Genomic DNA, 13,632 nt, shown 5'->3' with positions numbered 1-13,632 from the left:
GTGACATTTCATGGGGGTGTGACGAGACATTTCCTGGGGTGTGATGTGGCATTGTATGGGAGTGTGATGTGGCATTTCATGGGAATGTGATGTGACATTTCATGGGGGTGTGATGTGACATTTCATGGAGGTGTGATGTGACATTTCATGGGGTGTGACGTGACATTTCCTGGGGTGTATGACGTGGCATTTCCTGGGGTGTGATGTGGCATTTCATGGGGGTGTGACATGACATTTCATGGGGTGTAATGTGACATTTCATGGGGTGTGTGACATGACATTTTATGCGGGTGTAATATGACATTTCATGGGCTGTGATGTGACATTTCATGGGGGTGTGATATGGCATTGTATCTAGGGATTGATGTGGCATTTCATGGAGTGTGATGTGACATTTCATGGTGGTGTGCTCTGGCATTTCATGGGGTGTGATGTAACATTTCATGGGAGTGTGATGTGACATTTCATGGGTGTGTGATGTAACATTTCATGGGGTGTGTGACGTGACATTTCATGGGGGTGAGATGTGACATTTCATGGGGGTGAGATGTGACATTTCATGGGGTGTGATGTGACATTTCATGGGGTGTGATATAACGTTTCATGGGGTGTGATGTGACATTTCATGGGAGTGTGATGTGGCATTTCATGGGAGTGTGATGTGGCATTTCATGGAGGTGTGATATGGCATTGTATGGAGGGTTTGATGTGACATTTCATGGGGGTGTTATGTGACATTTCATGGGGGTGTTACGTGACATTTCATGGGGGTGTGACGTGACATTTCATGGAGTGTGACGTGACATTTCATGGGGTGTGATGAGATTCTAGGGAATGTGATACAACAGTTATTGAGTCTGTGATAATGCCTTGTATGTGTTCATGCCCATCTGCAAAACTCCACATGTGGAAATATTTTTCTAGGTTTTGTACCGTGTACCATCTTCTGTCCAAAGAAGTATGTGTACATGTATATGTCTTTTTTATAGATATCTTAAAAGGATTTTTTTTTTTTTTTTGTATGTATGTATCATTAAATGTGGATGTGGATCAATTGTTTGGGTGTTTTTGGTTGAATTTCAGTCATAACTTGGATTTATCATGGAGCAGGGAATTCAGTCAAGTGCCATGTAAAACTGCCATAGCCTATACTACTTTCAGTGTTAAAACATTGCAGTTCACAATGACAAGTAAGTTATGTAATGTACATTGGTGATTTATGTTGTGTCTTTAAGACCAGGAAATATATGCCAAACGCAACATTTTTATTAACTTCACAGGTGTGTTTTTATTTTAATTTCTTTTGTGTGCATAGTGTGTTTAATGCAGTCATACATAGTTTATGTTTCGACATATAAGAGCACTGGTATTTTAAGTTTTCTGTTAAGACTCCAAGTACCTCTACCTGTAAGGTACCATAAATTAATATACTTTGTTGATCTTACAGAGGACTTACCTCACACTAGTAAAAGTGTGATAATCAACCTTTAGATTGGCTACCTGAAGACCATACATGCATATTCGTGTTGTATCAAAATTTGAATACACCTTTTGCACAATCTGTGGATATGCATTGGAACCAAAGACAAATTATCCAAATCAGTTATGAAGCATAAGAAGTGAAACAGACATGACAGACATGATCTTAAAAATATCACATGCATTTTGTAGTTTGCTAGATAATCCTGAATTTATACCATGATTTTTTTAGACTTCTGATAAGATTTATGGTCTATACGCTTTAATTTCGAAAGACAACATTGCCTTCACATCTTTGTTTGTCAAGATAGGCCTGTGATGTAATTAGTGCTATGCTTCTCAATATTATGTAAGCCAGTAGGTTTACGATTGGTGTTGCTAACGTCATTAGCTTATAAACTCCTCCAAATGCATGTGCAATGTCAGTAGGCCTATAGTTTGGTAAATATTTAATATACGTTAAAGGAGTACATAATAACACTTCACTATTAAAAACATTACTTTGTTCATGTCGGTTGACAAAAGAGTGTAAGTATTTTTGTAGTGCTACTTTGTTTAACTGTACGTATCAACTGATACTGACATACGAAGAGAGATGATGTGACTGGAACTTTTTTCTCCCTGGCCTATATGATAATATAATAATTTTTAAAATGAAGCAAGTGCAGTGAAGGTATTTTTTTTCTATTGCCAGCGGAAGAACTATTTTTTGAACGGAATAATGACTTCAGTTATGCTCTCAATGTTCAGTATCTTTCATTAATCAATCGTCTGTAATAAACACAGAATGTCATATATCTTGGCATTAAATGTCACCATGTGGTTGAAATTTTTTTAAATTTGGTAATAAAGTGTTGGATTGAGAAAATGTCTTGGTTTAGCACTGAAACGACTCCCGGAAGTTTCAACTTTTTTGTCTTCACCGTAAGTTCACGGCAAGTCAAGTCATGCATCGATGATCGGCATATTGTTTTAATGAGTTACTTATTGAGTTTACATGGGTTGCTGTGCCGGTAAGTCCCATTACAAAGAGAGAAAAATTCCTCCAGTTTTGTCAAAGTGTGCGTTTATTAAAACAAGTCACACGTAGGCCTACGTTTCCAGCCTGTAAAGGCCTGGAAATGGTCAGGGGAGATAATTTCGGGTCATGTGACCTACAGTGTGCAAAATGGCGAAAGAACCGAAGTGACCGTGTTCAAATTTCGTATTATTTAAAGATGATTAACAACAGATACGACGCGGAAGGAAGGCCATCGCGCCTGTCTCACAAGCTTCATTCATGCGTCGTATTTGTCTTGACATTCTTCAGGTAATGTATGAGCAATAGTGAACGGTAAAGCGCAGAAAAGTTGAAAGCCCCCTCCTTGGTGACGCGATTCTGGGCCTAACATCTGTGTTAACTGACAGATGACAGATTAGTGACATGTAAATTTTAATGGACCGGTTCCATGCGTCTCGCATTCTGCCATAGGCTGAAGGATAGTTAGGACGAACACCATCTGGGTATGGGCCCAAGAATTGAACAAGTATCGCAAAGTCACATAATGAGGCTGTAAAGCTGATCTCACTCCAGTATATCTGAACTCATATAAATTGTACAGGATTCATGCCGTGATTATAGTAAGACACAAATACAGATTAATGAAATAAATACTTCCATGTACATATTTTTTTGGAGAACAAAAGTTTTTCACCTTGATACTATTGGGTTCTGTGTTTTAAATAGCTTCTGAGAGATAGTTGTAACAGGTGGTTATTAGAGCTTTTTCAGAATAAAATTTTCTAATAAATGCCTCAAATAAAAAGGAAAATTGGGTCTGTAATTCCATCCTATTTATTTTGGATTGAATGTATTTTAAGTCTGTATTTCTTCATTTTCCCCAAGTTATGCGTTATTTCACGCAACAAGAAAGACATTTAGTAATGTGAAGAAGACTGTCAGCTCTGAGTGGACACCATCATTTCAGAATAGTTCTGTACCAAGATTAAAACCAGATTATGTAAGTAATCTTACTGACGAAAGAGTTGGCATAAGGAACCAATATTTATAAATGTTTATGTTTTTGTAATATTCATCTAAGTAGATAAATACTGGTTTTAATGGGTTTTTTTCTTGAAATACTGATAGAAAATAATACTGTCCAGCAAACATGTATAAAGTATTTAAAAAGTAAAGTATTCATAAAAAGTACAAGTTATACTTTTATGTATTATTGTGAACACATTGGTTTTAATGACATAGAAAACATGGATTTGTTATTTTCTGATTCATGTATTAAAGCGATGTTCACAATGGCGTGTTCTTGTAGTTGTGGAATGCACATCATATGTATGCAACAGAGAAGGATGCAGAACCATTCCTTGGGGGACTTGACACTGCCTTTCTCATCTCTTATGCTGTTGTGAGTGTGTACATGTATTCTCATCAAATCCGACAGACAAGAGAAAGAAGACTACTGGACTTGGCATTAGCTGGTCCTAAGTTGAATGAAAGAAAAGATGATCAGACTGTTCTACAGTTTAAACATGTCAATGTTTAATGTCCAGTAGAAGCCATGTTTTCAGATGATTGTCTTTAAACTGAAGTAATGTTGATAATTACAGGCCAGTCAGACACATTCTTGAGTAACTCCAGAACAATATTCCACAGGCCTTTGACCAGTGTTACTTTTGAACAGTGAATGTCTGTCACAATGGCTATAACTCAGTAACCATTTGAGTCACAAGCATAGTGATTTCTATACTTAATCTTTCGTGTTGACTTAATTGATGACATATTGGATCATGGTTATAGTTAACATATGCATGTTTGAGTAAACACAGCTGTATTTTGTTTTACACATTTGCAGGGCCTTTATATAAGTGGAATGCTGGGTGATAGGTGAGTGATAATCCAAACTATATTTTTTTTTTCTTTTTCACATTAATTTATGTTTACAAAATTCAAATTGTTTTAAATATTAACATTCCAGAATTGTCTAATTAGTTTTGGAAGCAATTGTTGCTAAATCCGCTTTCAATTTCTTCTCTCTCTATATATATGTAAAATTTTTTGGGATGGTACTGTTTTGAAACAACATAGCTACATACATATAACATCTATTTCACCAGGTCCTGATTGCCACAAGTATTTGTAATGCCTCACAACAACCACATCTTACAGACAGTTTGAGCTTCTTGCTGTGAAACACTAGTTATTAGTTACCTGCTCAAAGGTATATGTAGTTTATAAATTCTTATTTTGTTTTTAGATTTAATATGAGACTGGTTCTGTCATTTGGGATGTGCTCTTCTGCACTAACAGTGAGTAGGAAAAATTCTATTCATTTTTTCTATAGCATTTATAATAATACAATGTATGCTGATATGATAACTTTTTGACATCTGAAGAAATTAGTTTTAATTTGTTTAAAACCAGATTAATGTTTTCAGTGCAATTATTGCGTGTCATATTTCATTTGTTTCTAAACTAGGATGTGCATGTATTTAAAATAGACATAAATAGTTGAATGGTTCATTTGTGAATTTAATTGTTTTACAGGTGTTCATGTTTGGAGTTGTCACAGAATGGACTCACCTGTACAATCCATATATATACATGGCCACCTGGATACTGAATGGACTGTTCCAGTCGACTGGTTGGCCTACTGTTGTGGCTGTAATGGGAAATTGGTTTGAAAGGTCAAGGTGAGATACCCATTAAATGTTATCTTTGATGTCTCCTGAGAAAATACAGGAGCATGTTTTAGCTGAGTGTTAAGATTTATTACTCCAGCCATCAGGTGTGGGTTTAATCTGTGTCGTGCATAAGAAAGTTTGTCATTAATTTGCCACAGGATGTCAGGTTTGCCTTTGTTAATATTATCTCCTCCACCATAAAACTGACTACCATCGAAAAAATGGAAAACTCTTCGGTAAGAATCAAACAAAAAAAAAAAAACAATAAGAAATAATAGTTAGCGTGCATACATTGTTTTCAGTATATTGTTCAGCTTACATCTGATATTTTAGTATTGGTGGGGTGATTGCATGAAAAATGAGGATTAAAATTGGTGTTTTTGTTAAACATGATGGAAAGAGTTAATTGTTTGGGTTTATTTGAATTTCCAGTCGTGGTTTAGTCTTTGGCTTGTGGAGTGCCTGTGCCTCTGTGGGTAATATTTTGGGTGCTGTGATGGCTGCCAATGTCCTAAACTACGGCTATGAGGTAATATACCCTATTCTATCGCAATTTGTTAAGGTCAGGAAGCGTTGATGAATGAATGAATGAAAGGCGAACCTTATGATACAATCTGCCATGCAGTATGGAATACTCGTTATACCATATTATCTGAATCTATAGTCCTCTTCAGCCATACATGAGAAGGTCTGCCAACAACCTGCGGATGGTCGTGGGTTTCCCCCTGTCACTCTCTCGTTTTCTCCCATCATAACTCCCTACCGTTGTTTAAGTGAATTATTTTTACATGTATGCTGTAAAACACCAATTAATTAAATAAATAAATGAATAAATCTGAATCCATAGCTAGACTGCCATTATACCTCATCAGTTTTCCAGCCTGCTGATGGTTGTAGGTTTTCCTTTTGGGATCCTCCTGGTTTCCTCTCATGATAATCCTGGCTGGCATTTTGCAAGTGAAATTTTCTTGTGTTTGACATAAAACACCAGATAAATCAGTTTTCTCTTTGTGACTTGGCAGAGTGGTTCACTTTCATTCATCTGGATTTCTGACCATGGTCGTAGAAGTGTAACACTGTTGAGTAATGGGATCATTCAATGAGGACATATTCAGAAACCACTATCCAGGTGATTTTATCTGCATTCCATGCATGTGCAGACGGATGCTGTTTTTTTAGAGCATCGGTAGTATAAATGACCAACAAAGCATCTACTACTTTGTCTAAACATTGGGGTGGGCGAGGGGCATGGGGAACACCTGTTGACCCAGTTTGTCATTGTGATTGATTCCTTCATCTATTTCAGTACACCTTTCTGCTGACCTCTAGCGTCCTTTTTTGTGGTGGAATAGCCATTTTCTTTGGACTACTCAGTTCCCCAAAGGATATAGGTGGGTACTTCCTCTCTTTGCAAATGAGTTGCTGGATGGTGTTCATTGTATTTGTGAGGTGCATAGCCAACTACAGGTAACATTATGTGACCTGTAATGGCAGTTTTATTCACTGAAAGCAGGGTTACAAGAGAAAATCTTGCACTGTTATGATTGTATATCTAACTTTTTGTTTTTATTCTGTACATATTGACCAGTTTTGTGTTAATGTTTCATTTACATCTACGCCATGTCTACACTCTGTTATTAATTGTTTATCATTTGAGAAGTCACACAGAGACCATGCTTAAATATGATGTTTTTATGTTTAGAATATTGTCGTGTGAAATTTGGTCATTTTGTTTTCAGGATTACCAGTTGCTGATGACGACAATCCACCAACATGTAGCATCATCAATGATGCTGATAGAGGTAAACTTTTGACGAAGATTTTTTGTGTTTTTTTAACAGTTTAAGGGTTCCTTGATGATCAAGTAATATTATCATTTGTTAAAATCTGTTTCATACTGAAATTTAAAAAAAAGTTTGATTTCATTCTTGGCTGCTTCAGTGGATACCGAATTCTTAATAGTAAGAGTCGAAAATTTATTTATTTATTTATTTGATTGGTGTTTTATGCCGTACTCGAGAATATTTCACTTGAAAATTAAATCTAGTGAAACACATTTGTTCTGGAGTGCACTGGATGGCTCTCTCTGGGTCAGATGGTTAATTTTGTACTTACAAACTTAGTAATTCTGTAAATGAACTTTTAATCTGGAATTCTTATGAAACCATGCAAGGTGCAAATTTAACGGTGCGCATAACTGGCAAAACAGGGTTTGGGTGACCTTTGGTGTGTTTTTCAGTTATAGAAATAACTCTGCTTAGTTGGTTAAAAATTGATAACAAACATGCACAATCTATTTCAAGCAAGATTTTCATGTACATGTTTTCGACAAGATTATTCCATCAGGCAATATTTTACTAGGTAAACAAAAAGCTGTGCACATGCATTTTTCTGCTATGGACTCTCTGGAATTGAAGAGATTGTATATGTTATTACGTGTACCAGTAATGCATCAACAGACAGCCTGTATAGTAGGCATGTGTGACTTCTATCCTTTTACATGTGTGTGTTTTTGTGTGTGTGTGTGTGTGTGTGTGTGTGTGTGTTTTGTTTTGGTTTTTTGTTTGTTTGTTTTTTTGCCTGCTTTTTAAACATCTTCTTTTTGTATATACCTGTATATACCCTAAAGTTGTCTGACCAGGTATGATATATATGGTTTGTTCCTTACAGCTCCCCTTCTAGATGATGAGAATGAAGAATGTGAGACTACAGTACAGACTTCAGCTGCAAAATCTGTCAAAGCAGTGAGCTTTTTCACAGCAGTTTGTCTTCCCGGTGTTGCTTTGGTATGATAACACTTTTTGTTTCACACTTTATTCTACTGCCCGAAGAGCTCCTTGCTTATATTCTCATTTTTTATCCAGCATTAAATCTGTAATTATGACTGATTGTGATTGAAGACATGGAAAATACTGATGGGGAATTTAGCAATGTTACATGTGTTTGTTGTTTTTTTTTTTTGTCTCTACATTTCTTATGTTGGCTCTCATTCCAGTACTCCCTGTCTTATGCCTGTCTCAAGCTCGTGAACTACTCGTTCTTCTTCTGGCTCCCATTTTACCTAAGTAGTGCCTATAACTGGGAAGAAACAAAAGCTGATCAGATATCAATTTGGTATGATATAGGAGGCATTATAGGTAAGGTGGACACTGTATTTGCCTCATAACTTTAACCATGCCTATATGTAAAGTAGTCAGTTCGTCTCATTCTTTGAGTTCAACTCATAGAAAAGTGCTTTATGGTTTATTTGGAAGGTCTTATGATATCCTACTAGAAAAAATGTAAGTTTCAGCACTAAAATAATATTTTATGGCCTAAAATTACTACATTTTTTTTTTTACGAACATTGCAATCCTGAGTAATACATTGTGTTATTTTACATTGCAGGTGGAACAATAGCTGGATTTATTTCAGTAAGTACAATATAAGTAGTGATGAGTGAAATTTTGCTATGTAGTTCGCGCTATGTTCAACACAGTCACAGAAGTTACACCTCTGCAATTACAACCCAACCACTGAAATTTCACCTCTGTCATTACAACATTGACCTAGACCCTGAATTTTCACCGCTGCTATTACAACATTATCTTGGCTGCAGAAATTTGACCTCATCCATTACCGCATTAGCTCATCCACTGAAATTCCACCTCTGCCATTACAGTATTCAATCAAATACTAAACTTTGACCTTTGCGGTAACAACATTATTTTAGGCTCTGAAATTTCACCTCTGCCATTTTAACATTAACTTAGCCTCATTAACTCATCCACTGAAATTTTACCTATGCCATTACAACATTAACTCACCTACTGAAATTTCACCTCTGGAGTTACAACATTAACTCACCCACTGAAATTTCACCTCTGCCATACGACATTGACCCTACCACTGAACTGTGACTTCGTTCACTGCAACAGAAACTCACTTAAATTTAACCTTTGCCATTACAGCATAAACGAAGCAACAGAAATTTCATCTTTGACATTACATCATCAAATTCTTTATCATTTTAACCATTAAGGAAACTTAAATAGTAAAATCTCTCCCATAAGAAGGTTAAATAATTTGACACTAAAAATGTATTTTTCGGGGGGTGAAATTACCACAAATTTTTTATGTTGTATGTGTGAATGTAAATACTGTACAAAGTGTTTATCTTTCTGTAATGTTGGCCACTGTCATATAAGTGAAATATATTTAAGTGTACTACCCATACTCTTTCAGGATTGTGTAAGGAAGAGGGCAGTTGTTGTTATTCCAATGCTGATACTTGCCATCCCCTCGCTCCTTATTTACAGTGGTAAGGTTCTTGTGTTCTCACAACACTTTCCTCATATCTTTAAGGAAATTTTGATTCAAGATTTAGAAAATTTTGTTGTATATGTTGACAATATTTGAGGTACATTTCATTTTATTGGTAGAATTACACTGTTATTTTATTATTCTATTGAGTTGTTAATGTGAATGTTGTTGATGTAAATTATAAATGTCATCAGAAAGACAATGTTATGGATGTCAAAAGGTATGAATGAAATGAAATGTACATTTGAGTACAAAGTAGTGTGAGTCCAAAATTGTGCTTTAGTTTGAAATGAATGTAGTAGTTACTTTTGATCAGGTGATGTATTTTTTCCCCATGTGCATTGTACATTTCAGCTTCCTCTGGTGATACTGTGACAAATGCAGCTCTAATGTCAGTAGTTGGCTTCTTCATTGGGGGCGTGGCAAACCTTGTTAGTGCGGCTATATCAGCTGATCTAGGTATGGTTGGGCATACACAACCCACTCACAGTTTCTATCAATTGTTTCATTTGGGTAGTGCAGGCATGAAATACAAAGTTATACTGTATATTTGAAACTCACAAAGGGTCATTCTCCAAAAAGGGATACTTTCAATTCATGAAATTGTCTAACAGTCACCTCCTCTGTTTAAATTTATAACAATGTAAATCCAAACATTGTTATTGTTTTGTTACAGTTTCATTTGTTATTATCTGATATATTACAACATTGTCCTTTTTGTTAGCTACTTTATAACTATGTGAACAGTTATTAATTTGATTACAGGTTTGATTTATAGCAATATGCTATTTCCCATAACAGCATCAGCATTTTAATTGGTTGAGTGTATACATGGAGACGAGTCTTCAGCTCTTGCAGTTTAGTAAGAATTTGGAACAAAACTGAATGTGGCCCATAGTTAGTGTTGTAATTTCTTTGAAGGTCGGCAGGAGGAGTTAAAAGGAAGTAAGGAAGGGCTAGCCACTGTAACAGGTATTGTGGATGGCACTGGGAGTGCTGGGGCGGCCATTGGACAGGTGAGAAACCATAGATAAATGTTGGTTTCTTAAAATTGCACAACTTACAGGTATAATATCTATTCATCTTTGAAAAAAAATGCTCTGCCACAAGTATGACACAAGTGTGACAAGGCTGATTTAGTATAATTTTTGTCTTGACTTTACAGAAGCTAATGTTGCTGAAGTTCTCCTTTCTGTTTTAGTTGTATTTGCCACTCTGAAATTGTTTCTTAGCCGTCATCACCCAGTATCTGGGTCAAATTTAAGATAATATTGATGATTCGCTTTAATATATTTACTTTACATTCTGTGGCCTTGTCATCATTCATATTATGACAGGTTCATTTTGTCTTTTTTAAGGAAGAACCCCAATTTCATTTCAAAACATAAATAAAAATAATTTCAACAGGCATTTCCGGTGTATGTGATTATCTCCCTTGTTGATTCACCGGATGCCTGTGTTTCCCAAGATAACTCTTTTGTCTGATTCTAAATTGTCATTGGCTTTATTTTAACAATCAATAATGCTCCAGATATTTATGTTATATCCAGGAGAGATTCAAGGCTGATACGTTTTTGAATAGGAGAATTTAGTGGTAATTACTTTAAAAAACATGTACATTCATTGGTGACCCACTTTTTTTTTTTTTTTTTTTTTTTTTTTTTTTTTTACAGATTCTTGTGCCTGTTATTCAGTTAAATCTAGGTTGGCATGCTGTGTTTTATGTTTTCATCATCATGGTAAGATATGTTTTTAATAATTGTCTTTCTGTGTATAGTTCTTTGTTTTTTTGGCAAATTTACATGAAACTTTAACCAGTTTGATAACTTCTTGTGTGTAAAAATGCTAAAATAAATATATGGTTTATAGGCAAGGTAGGATATGAAACTGAAGCAAAGAGGAATGTATGTATGGATGGGGTTTAGTGCCATACTTAAAAGAAGAGGATTGGCAATTGATAATAATAATATTATAAGTATAATGTAATAAGTTTTCACACAAGGATTATCTGTATTACTTGATTTTTCATTGTACTGGTAACAAAACTTTCTGCTTATTTAATTACAGACGTTCCTGACAGGTGTTTGCATTTTCCCACTTTTTCTGAGGGAGTGTAAAGATCTCTGTACGTGCAATCTGAGATATTCCTGGTACACTGGTCTCACTAGGAGGAAGCCCACAAGACTAGAGCCAGGGATTGTGAACCATTCAGACCCAGAGGATGATGTGGATGACCCAGTGTCATGACCTCACATGTCTATGATAATAATCTTTGTACTGTCCTCATTTAAACAGTCAACTGTGATTGTGTTTCTCCATTTTTACATATAGCTCAAGTATTCAGGAATCTTCATCTTCAAAAATCACATGTATTTATTTCATGATGATGTCTTACCAAACATCCCTAGTGTACCAACTTACAACACGTACATGTAAACATTCTGTGAGGACTGTGTAAATCTCCTGCAGATGGAGGGACAAAAGATACATGTAGGTCCTTTTCCAGTATAGGCCTATTCACTGCAGAATGTGTATATTTTCTTCAGAACTTCTTGTACATATTCAAAGTAAAGTGTTTTTAAAGTGGAAAATTAACATAAAAAGAATGACAAAAATGAGAGAATGATTCATGCATGTTCTCTAAAGACGGTTCTACTCACTTAATTTCATATAATGTAGGCGCAAATTTTTTCTTAAAATTTAGTCACATTTCAAACGTCAAACTTAGGTGGTGTGGTATTTTTTGGGGATGCTGTAATATTTAGTAAGGGTCAATAACTTATAGTAACAATTTAAATTTTAGTCTTTGGTGTTCATGAACACTGATCTGTGATAGTACAGTGCAGTATTACATTACATTGATGAGGAGAAATGTGTTTAATAATCAAACAAGCACATGTATGTGTTGGACTTTTTATGTTGAAAGTACCGGTATTATACCAAGCCAGGTGTTCTCGTTCTTATGAAAAGTAAACTGGAACCTTGTTTAGGTGAAAAAGAAAACAGCAGACAAACACTAAATAAGGATCCATGGATACATAAGTAACAAAGTATATCAGAAACTGAGAGGTCAAAACTAAGAAGTAGAAAATTCAGTTTCACGTCACTGTCTGTTCTCAGATTATCAGTATCATGTGAGGTACATCAGGCCAACCATGCAACCCAGAATTTACCAGCACATCACACTAAAAAGAAATAAAATTAGTTTTGGATATAATTTTTTAAGGACTCTCCGATGACGCCTGCGTACTATTTTTTTCATTATTCTAAATTGTTAACAAGGTTAAAAAGCCGTTGGTGAGAAATGTATTAAATGGACCCACGCACTTAACCCCAAAATTGGGTGTTTGAAGGTGGTCTACTGTGGGTTTGTAACTAAGACTATAACCTAAGAGATACTTTTCATTAAAAAATGTGCAGAGCACAGAATGGTAGTAAAAGATTTTAGATTATTTTGCTTATTTGGGTCCAATTTCAGCTTGTCAGCTGTAGTTATTTAAATTCCTCATAGTCAATATTCATTGATGAAATCTCATGGAATTTCCTTTTTATGTATGCTGGCTTTGTTTGTAATGTCTGGGTGCCAGTGTGTTTTGCCAACAGCTTTAAATAATCATCAGTCAAGGCAAATATTCTGTATTTTAGTATGCTGTGTATAAATTCAGGCAAACAGTTTCATTTATCGGGACATGTGATTTCCTGATCACAAAATTTACATATTTTCTCCAGTGTTTAGAAATAATGTAATGCATTATAACTCTATAGCTAGTGTTTCAAGTCTCAAAAAGTGTAAGTGTTACATTGTAGCACTAATGGCCTTTGGTTTCGTCTCAGAACTTCGAATCATGAGTTGAAAAAAAATCATTGGCTCTTATATTAAATGCTTATATCTTATATCTAGCAGGTTGTGTGTATATATCTGGGGAAAATGCCAAAGAAATGGTTAGTTATTTTTGTACATAAATTTACAATTAATTCTGCATTAGTTGGTAATCCCACTGGGCGTTTTTGTAATAAGGAAAAAAAAATTTCAGTGCTTCTGTGTATGAGTGGACCCCATGTTTTACCCTTCTTACCCTGCGTGATTCTCTTGAACTGAGCTTCGTGAGCAGAAATTGGTATGGTAATTCTGTAACAAGAAATGTTAGATAGCCATGCATATATCTCTAGGTC

The 13,632-nt window shown here is 35.3% G+C and overlaps 1 protein-coding gene across 1 annotated transcript; it reads left to right on the top strand.

Moving 5' to 3' along the window:
* Window positions 1-2,654: 2,654 nt before the first annotated feature.
* Window positions 2,655-12,966, top strand: LOC135469951 (sugar phosphate exchanger 3-like). Its single transcript, XM_064748612.1, has 17 exons — window positions 2,655-2,788; window positions 3,365-3,479; window positions 3,789-3,881; window positions 4,329-4,360; window positions 4,731-4,782; window positions 5,021-5,166; window positions 5,590-5,686; window positions 6,464-6,548; window positions 6,897-6,959; window positions 7,828-7,943; window positions 8,153-8,294; window positions 8,545-8,570; window positions 9,382-9,457; window positions 9,814-9,918; window positions 10,381-10,475; window positions 11,133-11,198; window positions 11,527-12,966. Exons 1-17 carry the CDS (start codon window positions 2,697-2,699, stop codon window positions 11,704-11,706), a joined length of 1,581 nt encoding a protein of 526 aa, XP_064604682.1. The 5' UTR covers window positions 2,655-2,696; the 3' UTR covers window positions 11,707-12,966.
* The last annotated feature ends 666 nt before the right edge of the window (window positions 12,967-13,632 follow it).

The sequence above is a fragment of the Liolophura sinensis genome, chromosome 7 (genome assembly GCF_032854445.1).
Source record: "Liolophura sinensis isolate JHLJ2023 chromosome 7, CUHK_Ljap_v2, whole genome shotgun sequence".
Classification (NCBI taxonomy): domain Eukaryota; kingdom Metazoa; phylum Mollusca; class Polyplacophora; order Chitonida; family Chitonidae; genus Liolophura; species Liolophura sinensis.
Note: the sequence above shows the minus strand (reverse complement) of the source record. Positions and strands in the feature narration are given on the sequence as shown.